At 38.6% G+C, this 14,903-nt stretch overlaps 1 protein-coding gene across 1 annotated transcript in view; it reads left to right on the forward strand.

Annotated features, from left to right (window-relative positions):
• Positions 1-14,903, forward strand: part of sei (potassium voltage-gated channel seizure) — a 755,411-nt gene that overhangs the window by 54,517 nt on the left and 685,991 nt on the right. The window contains exon 3 of the mRNA XM_089596947.1: positions 13,425-13,677. Within this exon, the coding sequence (XP_089453073.1) occupies positions 13,425-13,677 (253 nt within the window). The remainder of the gene's footprint in view (positions 1-13,424; positions 13,678-14,903) is intronic.

The raw sequence follows: 14,903 nt of genomic DNA on the forward strand, positions 1-14,903 counted from the left end.
TTTATTCATTAATTACCAAAATCCCAAGCAGCTAATCCCCAACGACCCAGTGCGCTTACTTGGCCGCACTTTTATTTTATTTATTAATTACCAAAATCCCAAGCAGCTAATCCCCAACGACCCAGTGCGCTTACTTGGCCGCATTTTATTTCATTTATTAATTACCATAATCCCAAGCGGCTAATCCCTAACGACCCAGTGCGCTTACTTGGCCGCACTTTTATTTTATTTATTAATGAAAAAAATCTCGAGCGGCTAATCCCCAACGACCCAGTGCGCTTACTTGGCTGCACTTTTATTTTATTTATTAATGAAAAAAATCTCGAGCGGCTAATCCCTAACAACCCAGTGCGCTTTCTTGGCCGCACTTTTATTGTATTTATTAATAAGAAAAATCTCGAGCAGCTAATCCCCAACAACACAGTGCGCTTACTTGGCCGCACTTTTATTTTATTTATTAATGACCAAAATCCCAAGCGGCTAATCCCCAACGACCCAGTGCGCTTACTTGGCCGCATTTTATTTCATTTATTAATTACCAAAATCCCAAGCGGCTAATCCCCAACGACCCAGTGCGCTTACTTGGCCGCACTTTTATTTTATTCATTAATTACCAAAATCCCAAGCGGCTAATCCCCAACGACCCAGTGCGCTTACTTGGCCGCACTTTTATTTTATTTATTAATTACCAAAATCCCAAGCAGCTAATCCCCAACGACCCAGTGCGCTTACTTGGCCGCATTTTATTTCATTTATTAATTACCATAATCCCAAGCGGCTAATCCCCAACGACCCAGTGCGCTTACTTGGCCGCACTTTTATTTTATTTATTAATTACCAAAATCCCAAGCAGCTAATCCCCAACAACCCAGTGCGCTTACTTGGCCGCACTTTTATTTTATTTATTAATGACCAAAATCCCAAGCGGCTAATCCCCAACGACCCAGTGCGCTTACTTGGCCGCATTTTATTTCATTTATTAATTACCAAAATCCCAAGCGGCTAATCCCCAACGACCCAGTGCGCTTACTTGGCCGCACTTTTATTTTATTCATTAATTACCAAAATCCCAAGCGGCTAATCCCCAACGACCCAGTGCGCTTACTTGGCCGCACTTTTATTTTATTTATTAATTACCAAAATCCCAAGCAGCTAATCCCCAACGACCCAGTGCGCTTACTTGGCCGCATTTTATTTCATTTATTAATTACCATAATCCCAAGCGGCTAATCCCTAACGACCCAGTGCGCTTACTTGGCCGCACTTTTATTTTATTTATTAATGAAAAAAATCTCGAGCGGCTAATCCCCAACGACCCAGTGCGCTTACTTGGCCCCACTTTTATTTTATTTATTAATTACCAAAATCCCAAGCGGCTAATCCCCAACGACCCAGTGCGCTTACTTGGCCGCACTTTTATTTTATTTATTAATGAAAAAAATCTCGAGCGGCTAATCCCCAACGACCCAGTGCGCTTACTTGGCCGCATTTTATTTCATTTATTAATCACCAAAATCCCAAGCGGCTAATCCCCAACGACCCAGTGCGCTTACTTGGCTGCACTTTTATTTTATTTATTAATTACCAAAATCCCAAGTGGCTAATCCCCAACGACCCAGTGCGCTTACTTGGCCGCACTTTTATTTTATTTATTAATTACCAAAATCCCAAGCAGCTAATCCCCAACGACCCAGTGCGCTTACTTGGCCGCATTTTATTTTATTTATTAATTACCATAATCCCAAGCGGCTAATCCCCAACGACCCAGTGCGCTTACTTGGCCGCACTTTTATTTTATTTATTAATAAGAAAAATCTTGAGCGGCTAATCCCAAACAACCCAGTGCGCTTACTTGGCCGCACTTTTATTTTATTTATTAATTACCAAAATCTCAAGCGGCTAATCCCCAACGACCCAGTGCGCTTACTTGGCCGCACTTTTATTTTATTTATTAATTACCAAAATCCCAAGCGGCTAATCCCCAACGACCCAGTGCGCTTACTTGGCCGCACTTTTATTTTATTTATTAATGAAAAAAATCTCGAGCGGCTAATCCCCAACGACCCAGTGCGCTTACTTGGCCGCATTTTATTTCATTTATTAATCACCAAAATCCCAAGCGGCTAATCCCCAACGACCCAGTGCGCTTACTTGGCTGCACTTTTATTTTATTCATTAATTACCAAAATCCCAAGCGGCTAATCCCCAACGACCCAGTGCGCTTACTTGGCCGCACTTTTATTTTATTTATTAATTACTAAAATCCCAAGCGGCTAATCCCCAACGACCCAGTGCGCTTACTTGGCCGCACTTTTATTTTTTTTATTAATTATTAAAATCCCAAGCGGCTAATCCCCAACGACTCAGTGCGCTTACTCGGCCGCACTTTTATTTTGTTTATTAATAAGAAAAATCTCGAGCGGCTAATCCCCAACGACCCAGTGCGCTTACTTGGCCGCATTTTATTTCATTTATTAATTACCAAAATCCCAAGCGGCTAATCCCCAACGACCCAGTGCGCTTACTTGACTGCACTTTTATTTTATTTATTAATAAGAAAAATCTCGAGCGGCTAATCCCCAACAACCCAGTGCGCTTACTTGGCCGCACTTTTATTTTATTTATTAATTACTAAAATCCCAAGCGGCTAATCCCCAACAACCCAGTGCGCTTACTTGGCAGCATTTTATTTCATTTATTAATTACCAAAATCCCAAGCGGCTAATCCCCAATGACCCAGTGCGCTTACTTGGCCGCACTTTTATTTTATTTATTAATTACCAAAATCTTAAGCGGCTAATCCCCAACGACCCAGTGCGCTTACTTGGCCGCACTTTTATTTTGTTTATTAATTACCAAAATCCCAAGCGGCTAATCCCCAACGACCCAGTGCGCTTACTTGGCCGCACTTTTATTTTGTTTATTAATTACCAAAATCCCAAGCGGCTAATCCCCAACGACCCAGTGCGCTTACTTGGCTGCACTTTTATTTTATTTATTAATTACCAAAATCCCAAGCGGCTAATCCCCAACGACCCAGTGCGCTTACTTGGCTGCACTTTTATTTTATTTATTAATTACCAAAATCCCAAGCGGCTAATTTCCAATGACCCAGTGCGCTTACTTGGCCGCACTTTTATTTTTTTTATTAATTATTAAAATCCCAAGCGGCTAATCCCCAACGACTCAGTGCGCTTACTTGGCCGCACTTTTATTTTGTTTATTAATAAAAAAAATCTCGAGCGGCTAATCCCCAACGACCCAGTGCGCTTACTTGGCCGCATTTTATTTCATTTATTAATTACCAAAATCCCAAGCGGCTAATCCCCAACGACCCAGTGCGCTTACTTGACTGCACTTTTATTTTATTTATTAATAAGAAAAATCTCGAGCGGCTAATCCCCAACAACCCAGTGCGCTTACTTGGCCGCACTTTTATTTTATTTATTAATTACTAAAATCCCAAGCGGCTAATCCCCAACAACCCAGTGCGCTTACTTGGCAGCATTTTATTTCATTTATTAATTACCAAAATCCCAAGCGGCTAATCCCCAATGACCCAGTGCGCTTACTTGGCCGCACTTTTATTTTATTTATTAATAAGAAAAATCTCTAGCGGCTAATCCCAAACAACCCAGTGCGCTTACTTGGCCGCACTTTTATTTTATTTATTAATTACCAAAGTCCAAAGCGGCTAATCCCCAACAACCCAGTGCGCTTACTTGGCCGCATTTTATTTTATTTATTAATTACCAAAATCCCAAGTGGCTAATCCCCTACAACTGAGTGCGCTTACTTGGCCGCACTTTTATTTTATTTATTAATCACCAAAATCTCAAGCGGCTAATCCCCAACGACCCAGTGCGCTTACTTGGCCCCACTTTTATTTTATTTATTAATTACCAAAATCCCAAGCGGCTAATCCCCAACGACCCAGTGCGCTTACTTGGCTGCACTTTTATTTTATTTATTAATGAAAAAAATCTCGAGCGGCTAATCCCTAACAACCCAGTGCGCTTTCTTGGCCGCACTTTTATTGTATTTATTAATAAGAAAAATCTCGAGCAGCTAATCCCCAACAACCCAGTGCGCTTACTTGGCCGCACTTTTATTTTATTTATTAATGACCAAAATCCCAAGCGGCTAATCCCCAACGACCCAGTGCGCTTACTTGGCCGCATTTTATTTCATTTATTAATTACCAAAATCCCAAGCGGCTAATCCCCAACGACCCAGTGCGCTTACTTGGCCGCACTTTTATTTTATTTATTAATTACCAAAATCCCAAGCGGCTAATCCCCAACGACCCAGTGCGCTTACTTGGCCGCATTTTATTTTATTTATTAATTACCATAATCCCAAGCGGATAATCCCCAACGACCCAGTGCGCTTACTTGGCCGCATTTTATTTCATTTATTAATCACCAAAATCCCAAGCGGCTAATCCCCAACGACCCAGTGCGCTTACTTGGCTGCACTTTTATTTTATTTATTAATTACCAAAATCCCAAGCGGCTAATCCCCAACGACCCAGTGCGCTTACTTGGCCGCACTTTTATTTTATTTATTAATTACTAAAATCCCAAGCGGCTAATCCCCAACGACCCAGTGCGCTTACTCTGCCGCACTTTTATTTTTTTTATTAATTATTAAAATCTCAAGCGGCTAATCCCCAACGACTCAGTGCGCTTACTTGGCCGCACTTTTATTTTGTTTATTAATAAGAAAAATCTCGAGCGGCTAATCCCCAACGACCCAGTGCGCTTACTTGGCCGCATTTTATTTCATTTATTAATTACCAAAATCCCAAGCGGCTAATCCCCAACGACCCAGTGCGCTTACTTGGCCACACTTTTATTTTATTTATTAATTACCAAAATCCCAAGCGGCTAATCCCCAACGACCCAGTGCGCTTACTTGGCCGCACTTTTATTTTGTTTATTAATTACCAAAATCCCAAGCGGCTAATCCCCAACGACCTAGTGCGCTTACTTGGCCGCATTTTATTTCATTTATTAATTACCAAAATCCGAAGCGGCTAATCCCCAACGACCCAGTGCGCTTACTTGGCCGCACTTTTATTTTATTTATTAATTACCAAAATCCCAAGCGGCTAATCCCCAACGACCCAGTGCGCTTACTTGGCCGCACTTTTATTTTATTTATTAATTATCAAAATCCCAAGCGGATAATCTCCAACGACCCAGTGCGCTTACTTGGCCGCACTTTCATTTTATTTATCAATTACCAAAATCTCAAGCGGCTAATCCCCAACGACCCAGTGCGCTTACTTGGCCGCACTTTTATTTTATTTATTAATTACTAAAATCCCAAGCGGCTAATCCCCAACGACCCAGTGCGCTTACTTGGCCGCACTTTTATTTTGTTTATTAATAAGAAAAATCTCGAGCGGCTAATCCCCTACAACTGAGTGCGCTTACTTGGCCGCACTTTTATTTTATTTATTAATCACCAAAATCTCAAGCGGCTAATCCCCAACGACCCAGTGCGCTTACTTGGCCCCACTTTTATTTTATTTATTAATTACCAAAATCCCAAGCGGCTAATCCCCAACGACCCAGTGCGCTTACTTGGCTGCACTTTTATTTTATTTATTAATGAAAAAAATCTCGAGCGGCTAATCCCTAACAACCCAGTGCGCTTTCTTGGCCGCACTTTTATTGTATTTATTAATAAGAAAAATCTCGAGCAGCTAATCCCCAACAACCCAGTGCGCTTACTTGGCCGCACTTTTATTTTATTTATTAATGACCAAAATCCCAAGCGGCTAATCCCCAACGACCCAGTGCGCTTACTTGGCCGCATTTTATTTCATTTATTAATTACCAAAATCCCAAGCGGCTAATCCCCAACGACCCAGTGCGCTTACTTGGCCGCACTTTTATTTTATTTATTAATTACCAAAATCCCAAGCGGCTAATCCCCAACGACCCAGTGCGCTTACTTGGCCGCACTTTTATTTTATTTATTAATTACCAAAATCCCAAGCAGCTAATCCCCAACGACCCAGTGCGCTTACTTGGCCGCATTTTATTTCATTTATTAATTACCATAATCCCAAGCGGATAATCCCCAACGACCCAGTGCGCTTACTTGGCCGCATTTTATTTCATTTATTAATCACCAAAATCCCAAGCGGCTAATCCCCAACGACCCAGTGCGCTTACTTGGCTGCACTTTTATTTTATTTATTAATTACCAAAATCCCAAGCGGCTAATCCCCAACGACCCAGTGCGCTTACTTGGCCGCACTTTTATTTTATTTATTAATTACTAAAATCCCAAGCGGCTAATCCCCAACGACCCAGTGCGCTTACTCTGCCGCACTTTTATTTTTTTTATTAATTATTAAAATCTCAAGCGGCTAATCCCCAACGACTCAGTGCGCTTACTTGGCCGCACTTTTATTTTGTTTATTAATAAGAAAAATCTCGAGCGGCTAATCCCCAACGACCCAGTGCGCTTACTTGGCCGCATTTTATTTCATTTATTAATTACCAAAATCCCAAGCGGCTAATCCCCAACGACCCAGTGCGCTTACTTGGCCACACTTTTATTTTATTTATTAATTACCAAAATCCCAAGCGGCTAATCCCCAACGACCCAGTGCGCTTACTTGGCCGCACTTTCATTTTATTTATCAATTACCAAAATCTCAAGCGGCTAATCCCCAACGACCCAGTGCGCTTACTTGGCCGCACTTTTATTTTATTTATTAATTACTAAAATCCCAAGCGGCTAATCCCCAACGACCCAGTGCGCTTACTTGGCCGCACTTTTATTTTGTTTATTAATAAGAAAAATCTCGAGCGGCTAATCCCCTACAACTGAGTGCGCTTACTTGGCCGCACTTTTATTTTATTTATTAATCACCAAAATCTCAAGCGGCTAATCCCCAACGACCCAGTGCGCTTACTTGGCCCCACTTTTATTTTATTTATTAATTACCAAAATCCCAAGCGGCTAATCCCCAACGACCCAGTGCGCTTACTTGGCCGCACTTTTATTTTATTTATTAATTACTAAAATCCCAAGCGGCTAATCCCCAACGACCCAGTGCGCTTACTTGGCCGCACTTTTATTTTGTTTATTAATAAGAAAAATCTCGAGCGGCTAATCCCCTACAACTGAGTGCGCTTACTTGGCCGCACTTTTATTTTATTTATTAATCACCAAAATCTCAAGCGGCTAATCCCCAACGACCCAGTGCGCTTACTTGGCCCCACTTTTATTTTATTTATTAATTACCAAAATCCCAAGCGGCTAATCCCCAACGACCCAGTGCGCTTACTTGGCTGCACTTTTATTTTATTTATTAATGAAAAAAATCTCGAGCGGCTAATCCCTAACAACCCAGTGCGCTTTCTTGGCCGCACTTTTATTGTATTTATTAATAAGAAAAATCTCGAGCAGCTAATCCCCAACAACCCAGTGCGCTTACTTGGCCGCACTTTTATTTTATTTATTAATGACCAAAATCCCAAGCGGCTAATCCCCAACGACCCAGTGCGCTTACTTGGCCGCATTTTATTTCATTTATTAATTACCAAAATCCCAAGCGGCTAATCCCCAACGACCCAGTGCGCTTACTTGGCCGCACTTTTATTTTATTTATTAATTACCAAAATCCCAAGCGGCTAATCCCCAACGACCCAGTGCGCTTACTTGGCCGCACTTTTATTTTATTTATTAATTACCAAAATCCCAAGCAGCTAATCCCCAACGACCCAGTGCGCTTACTTGGCCGCATTTTATTTCATTTATTAATTACCATAATCCCAAGCGGATAATCCCCAACGACCCAGTGCGCTTACTTGGCCGCATTTTATTTCATTTATTAATCACCAAAATCCCAAGCGGCTAATCCCCAACGACCCAGTGCGCTTACTTGGCTGCACTTTTATTTTATTTATTAATTACCAAAATCCCAAGCGGCTAATCCCCAACGACCCAGTGCGCTTACTTGGCCGCACTTTTATTTTATTTATTAATTACTAAAATCCCAAGCGGCTAATCCCCAACGACCCAGTGCGCTTACTCTGCCGCACTTTTATTTTTTTTATTAATTATTAAAATCTCAAGCGGCTAATCCCCAACGACTCAGTGCGCTTACTTGGCCGCACTTTTATTTTGTTTATTAATAAGAAAAATCTCGAGCGGCTAATCCCCAACGACCCAGTGCGCTTACTTGGCCGCATTTTATTTCATTTATTAATTACCAAAATCCCAAGCGGCTAATCCCCAACGACCCAGTGCGCTTACTTGGCCACACTTTTATTTTATTTATTAATTACCAAAATCCCAAGCGGCTAATCCCCAACGACCCAGTGCGCTTACTTGGCCGCACTTTTATTTTGTTTATTAATTACCAAAATCCCAAGCGGCTAATCCCCAACGACCTAGTGCGCTTACTTGGCCGCATTTTATTTCATTTATTAATTACCAAAATCCCAAGCGGCTAATCCCCAACGACCCAGTGCGCTTACTTGGCCGCACTTTTATTTTATTTATTAATTACCAAAATCCCAAGCGGCTAATCCCCAACGACCCAGTGCGCTTACTTGGCCGCACTTTTATTTTATTTATTAATTATCAAAATCCCAAGCGGATAATCTCCAACGACCCAGTGCGCTTACTTGGCCGCACTTTCATTTTATTTATCAATTACCAAAATCTCAAGCGGCTAATCCCCAACGACCCAGTGCGCTTACTTGGCCGCACTTTTATTTTATTTATTAATTACTAAAATCCCAAGCGGCTAATCCCCAACGACCCAGTGCGCTTACTTGGCCGCACTTTTATTTTGTTTATTAATAAGAAAAATCTCGAGCGGCTAATCCCCAACGACCCAGTGCGCTTACTTGGCCGCACTTTTATTTTATTTATTAATTACCAAAATCCCAAGCGGCTAATCCCCAATGACCCAGTGCGCTTACTTGGCCGCATTTTCATTTTATTTATTGGTAAGAAAAATCCCAAGCGGCTAATCCCCAACAACCCAGTGCGCTGACTTGGCCGCACTTAAATATAATAAAAATGCGGCCACTAGTAAGCGCACTGGGTCGTTGGGGATTAGCCGCTTGGGATTTTGGTAATTAATAAATAAAATAAAAGTGCGGCCAAGTAAGCGCACTGGGTCGTTGGGGATTAGCCGCTTGGGATTTTAGTAATTAATAAATAAAATAAAAGTGCGGCTAAGTAAGCGCACTGGGTCGTTGGGGATTAGCCGCTCGAGATTTTTCTTATTAATAAATAAAATAAAAGTGCGGCCAAGTAAGCGCACTGGGTCGTTGGGGATTAGCCGCTCGAGATTTTTCTTATTAATAAATAAAATAAAAGTGCGGCCAAGTAAGCGCACTGGATTGTTGGGGATTAGCCGCTCGAGATTTTTCTTATTAATAAATAAAATAAAATGCGGCCAAGTAAGCGCACTGGGTCGTTGGGGATTAGCCGCTTGGGATTTTGGTAATTAATAAATAAAATAAAATGCGGCCAAGTAAGCTCACTGCGTCGTTTGGGATTAGGCATTTGGGTTTTATGTGTTCGGGCTTTGAGCGCTGTGTCTTTGAGTTTTGGACGTTCAAACGACGCGCAGTCGCTCGGCCAATCGGAGGCCGGCTGCGCACAAGTGTGCGCGAGTTCTCAGCACGATCTCGGCACACTGGCTGCCGTGGAATCTTAAGCAATGCATTTGAAAGAGTTAGTTGAGATAACAATCAACAAACTTAGTTTAAGAAAACTATTAAAGATAGAAAAATTGATAATTGTGTAGAACTTATGATTGGTGACATTCAAAGTCCCTTTACAGAGAAGTAAGAGCAAAAAGTGAAGCAGGACATTATCAGCACAATTTCGCGACAAGTACACGAAACCTTCTAGGCTTTGATGCTAAGATGTGCTATTTTCTCACTGATCAAAGCACAGAAGTTTAAAGAGGCTCAACGGTAGAAATTCTTTGCAGGTTGGAAGCTGAGCTTCAACTGGCTTGTCCACACTCCTTTGCTCAGTGGTGTTTCAGAACAGCTTAATTAAACTTTACAGAGCAAAGTGCCAACCTACAGTCATGACTCTGGGCTTAGGTAGAACATGTGGGATTTAGCCTTGGGTAGTTTAGTATATGCTTACAACTGCACACCACACCAGTCTAATAAAATAATAGCCCTTTTAAAAGAGTTTTTTCCCAATCGAAAGATTGATATAACTTTAATCAGAAGATCTTGCTGTGTGGCATTTATCAAGATACAAAGGAACACTAGAACCAAATTTGGCCCACAAGATAGACGAGTGATGCTGGTTGGTTGTATCACCTCCAGCTAGATTTTTCTAAGACCAGGAAATGAAAAATTTAATGAGAGCTGAGACGTAAGATTTCATAAAAGACTTGTATTTAGAGATATCTGGGCACAAGACAAGAGAGTAAACTGAGACAATCATAAGATAGACATCAAACAAGATGAATGGCTTATTAACTTTGATAAGGATAGTCCTGAAGAGTTATTAGAAAGAACGAAGAGTAAGGAGAGAGCTAGGTTGGCTCAAGAAGAATAGAGAGCTTGTTAAAAAAAACTTAAGGCAACCTGCTTCCATTGATAATTCGAGTTTGGCAAGAGTTATCGACACAAACAAGTTAAATAAACTGCTTTAGTCTAAGTGTGATGTTGAGTGTTTGATCAAAAATGTCAAAGATAAAATGACACACGCCTTGATTTCTGGATTGAACAAGGATCTTGCAAAGTACACAAAAGCTGTCGCAGTTTCGAAGCAATATCAATGGCTCAGAGTTATTGACGTGGAGCTATTCTCAATGCGTAAAAGCTAATAATAAAAAAATTGTAGATAGACCAACTATGAATACTGAACGAGGCGAGCCAAACATCATCGACTCTACATTGGTCTTAAAGATAAAAATAGATAAAAATAAATAGATGGAAACACAAAGCTTAAAACAAGATTAGTTATTCGTGGCTTTAAAGACAGGAGCCTGCAGAAGCTGGACTAGCTCTTGTAAATAAGTGATATCGATTATTAATAGATACAATCTGAAGACTCACCAACCTACTGTTAAGACAGCCTTTTTAAATAGTTCTACCAATGAAGAGATATACATAGAGATTTCTGAAGGTCTAATTAATGATAAGAGACCTTAAAAAAAGCTTAGCTGGAGGAAGTCTTTCATAAACTCAAGATCAGTTTCAAAAGATGGAACTAGCGTTTTTCTTAGACTGCCTGCAAATTGGGGCTACAGTCACATACCAGCAAGCTTTGCCTTTATACAAGTAAAAAAGCGGATGACCATCTAGTCTTCATCGCATACGTAGACGATATAATGATAGCCAGTAATTATGTAGGTAAACTGAATGAAACTAAGACTGGTTGACAATCTAAGTTTGAGATGTGAGACTTGGGTGAGGTTGGTACCGTTCTGGGTATTAAAGTTAAACGAGATAAAAAATATAAAACAACTTCACTGACATAAACACAATACATTGACAAAATAAAAAGATTTGGATTTAACGATTTAAAACCACGAAAAACACCAATGAAGACAAGTCAAGTCCTAAGTTGACAGAAAAAAAAGAGAAGAATCAAAAAATGCTAATGAGCTGAGAAAAACAGAAACTAGAGAAAATATACTGTACAGAGAAGAAGTTGAAAGTTTGTTGTATCTGGCTAACACAATTAGACCAGATGTCTCGTACTCTGTGAATGTCTTAAGCAGATACTTAATCTGTCTAACTAAAGATGACTGGAAAACGGTCAAGTAAATTGTTTGATATTTGCAACCCATGAGCACTCTGGTATGAACCTACAAAGGCTGCAAAGATAGATTGGAAGCCTATTCAGACGCGAGTTTGGCGGACTGTAAACGCTTCATTACGACAGGAAGATACCTTATTTAGTTGTATAGCGGTACAGTTGCTTAAAAGGGAATAAAATATAATTGTGTTGATTTCTCAACCTGCAAGGCAGAATACTTGGCGATGTGTGATGCAAGTCAGGAGTTAAGGAAGCTCGAATACTAGATAAGCCTAATGTTGTCACATACTCTGTTGCCCATGGACCTTTGGTGTGACAACAACGTTGCCGGAGCAAGTGCTAAGATAAATGATGGCAAATACTGAGATACATGACCAAAATCAAAGCTCTTTACGTTAAGGTATGTGTAACTTGAGGGAAAAAAAATGTCAAATGGATGTGGTTCAAGGAACAATGGGAAGACATTTTTACAAATTCACTACTGTTTAATTTGCGTAAAAAACTAATAAAAAAAATTCTGAATCTTAGTGAATAATTTATTGCATGGTAGTTAAAGTTGGATTTGAGATAGTGAAGACAATAGTTTAAGAATTGACAAATAGTGATGATAAGCGTGTTGATTAACGCTGCTTTTTTAGGTTGTCCCAATGCATTGAATGAGTGACCTCAATGCCTTGCTGGTCTTTGTTTTTAGCTATTCACTCATTTAAATTAATTTCTGTCAAGTTCTTATCATGATGATTTTTTTCTGAATTTAGATATTATTGTAAGGGAGCGTGAGATGTGTATTTGGCGCTCACTGATAAATTAATGTATGCGGGTAGTGAAAGGTTTAAACGGTGTAGTGCTGCACTTTGGCCCCACTGTTGTACGTTTTCGCCATCTCTTTACCGCGCTTTCAGCCAGTCAGTCTGTCAATGCAATCTTTCGCATTCGTGTCCTTTTGCTCAATAACATGTCTTTGTTTTTCCTTTAGTTCTTACTTACATTGTATTATAACTATAAAACATTATTGAGTTAAGATTTATTGTAATAAATATTCTTTCAATTAAAAGTAGACTTCATTGATTTCGTCTTCAAACATCCACACACCCATACCTATTCACCTATCAAAAAGAAAATGATGTATAGTAATTTAGTTATTGATATTCTTCGTTTTGAACCTCTTGTTGCTAAGTACGATAATAAGGCAGTAGTAAATATTAGTAACTACATGATATTATATGCATATATAGGTGTAAAATATCCTTGTATGTGGCTCAATTTCAAATGAAAACTACATCATACGAGTATAAAATAAACATTTAAATTAAAAGTAAAGCAAATTATATATTTCGGTTAAAGAAAAACATTACTTTGGCCTGTTTTTAACTTGGAACGTGAAAATAATTATTGCTTACCATGCATCTTTTGTTCGTATGAGCAAATAATTATCTTTTAAAGAAAATTTATAATTTTTAAGATTTAAAACTTATAATTACAATGCCCTTGATGTGTAAACTTAAGATTTATCTGAAATAATACAGTGTTCCTTTTACATTCCTATTAAATGGTAATCTTTTGAAGATTTTTTTTTAATAATTTGTTAGTCAATTTATAAATCATTTAATAACAATACTAGAAATAAAAATTTACTTTCATTTTAGGTATTGTCTCTTGGTGCTGACATATTACCAGAATACAAACTTCAGTCACCTCGAATTCATAAATGGACAATTCTTCATTATTCCTTATTTAAAGCCGTATGGGATTGGATAATTCTCTTATTAGTTATGTATACGGCTATTTTCACACCATATTATGCAGCTTTTTTACTCCCTGAAGCTGAAAATAATCGCAAAGTCATTAAAAATAAGTTACCAGATGAAGATGATCCAATGGTCGTCATTGATTTAATTGGTACTATTTTTGTTCTAAATCCAAAACTAACTATTAAGTTTGTGAATAGTATACGCAGCTTAAACCATAACAATTAAATAGTTTTTATAAAAACAAACGATTTATTGCAATTATTATACATTTTTTAATATGTTCAATCGTAATATTACAGTAATAAAGCATTGCAAAAGTAAAAAAAATAAAGATGTGATAGAAGACTGTACTTACAATCTTGGAATGTGTCTGCTTTATTGTATTAAAAACACAACTAGGGTAACACTTTTGCATCTACTTAAGTAGTTTGTAAGCTTGTGTCATGTACAGTTACTATGTCTTTGTAGCCATATCTATAGATATGGCTATGCAAATACTTATATCTAAAGATTTGGCTATGCAAATACTTCTAAAACAGAATGATGATGTATCCTTCTACCACTTACAGCAATAATATATAATTTTCTAAGGTGCCAATGATAAAATGCTACTACTAGAGTTAGGTACATAAGATCTAATACTAATGAATTTATTAATTATTGTATTTATTTAATAATTTTTCGTTAGATGTGAACAGTAAAATTTCAAGACGTTCGTACTGGTTACTGGTGTATTCTAAGGAATATTAAAAACTGTTATTATACTCGTACCAACACATCAAACGCTAGGCAATGTCAATGCGTTGCTGTTGTTGAGAAGAACTCAGCAATCTTATCACAAATTTTGAAAGAATATGTCTTATGCTCGAATAATAAGTTAAAATTGATCCAAATAAGATAAATAATATGTTTAGATCCTTAGCAACTTCTCTCGTAGTCATTCAACCATACTAAAGTGTTCTGTGTTTTCACTTTGTAAATGTTTTTATTTATAATTGGACATGCTTAGATTTCTGATATAATCTTTTGAGCTTACATTTTCACTGACATAAGAAAACATCTCCTTTTAACTATAAACATTGCTTCCGTCTAGGGTAGATCAACCAAGAACGATACATGCATGATCTTGACAGCATAAGTGAGAAATCTAAGTATCAACATCAAGCCATAAGGAATAAAAAATCAAGCACACTTACCTAATCTAGATTTTGTTTTCAGCAATACTTACATAAAAGCCGTGTTGACACAGAAACATTTAAGTTTGTTACAATATATTTCCTAAAAATTGTGAGATACCTGATTCTGAAAAGTTTAAGACTAAATTTAGAAAAAAAAGATGTATCATCATCTTATGATGTTATAAATTATTGTTAA

Source organism: Copidosoma floridanum, unplaced genomic scaffold (assembly GCF_036245765.1).
Source record: "Copidosoma floridanum isolate Cflo_tuat_1 unplaced genomic scaffold, Cflo_Japanese_pri ptg000030l, whole genome shotgun sequence".
Lineage (NCBI taxonomy): Eukaryota > Metazoa > Arthropoda > Insecta > Hymenoptera > Encyrtidae > Copidosoma > Copidosoma floridanum.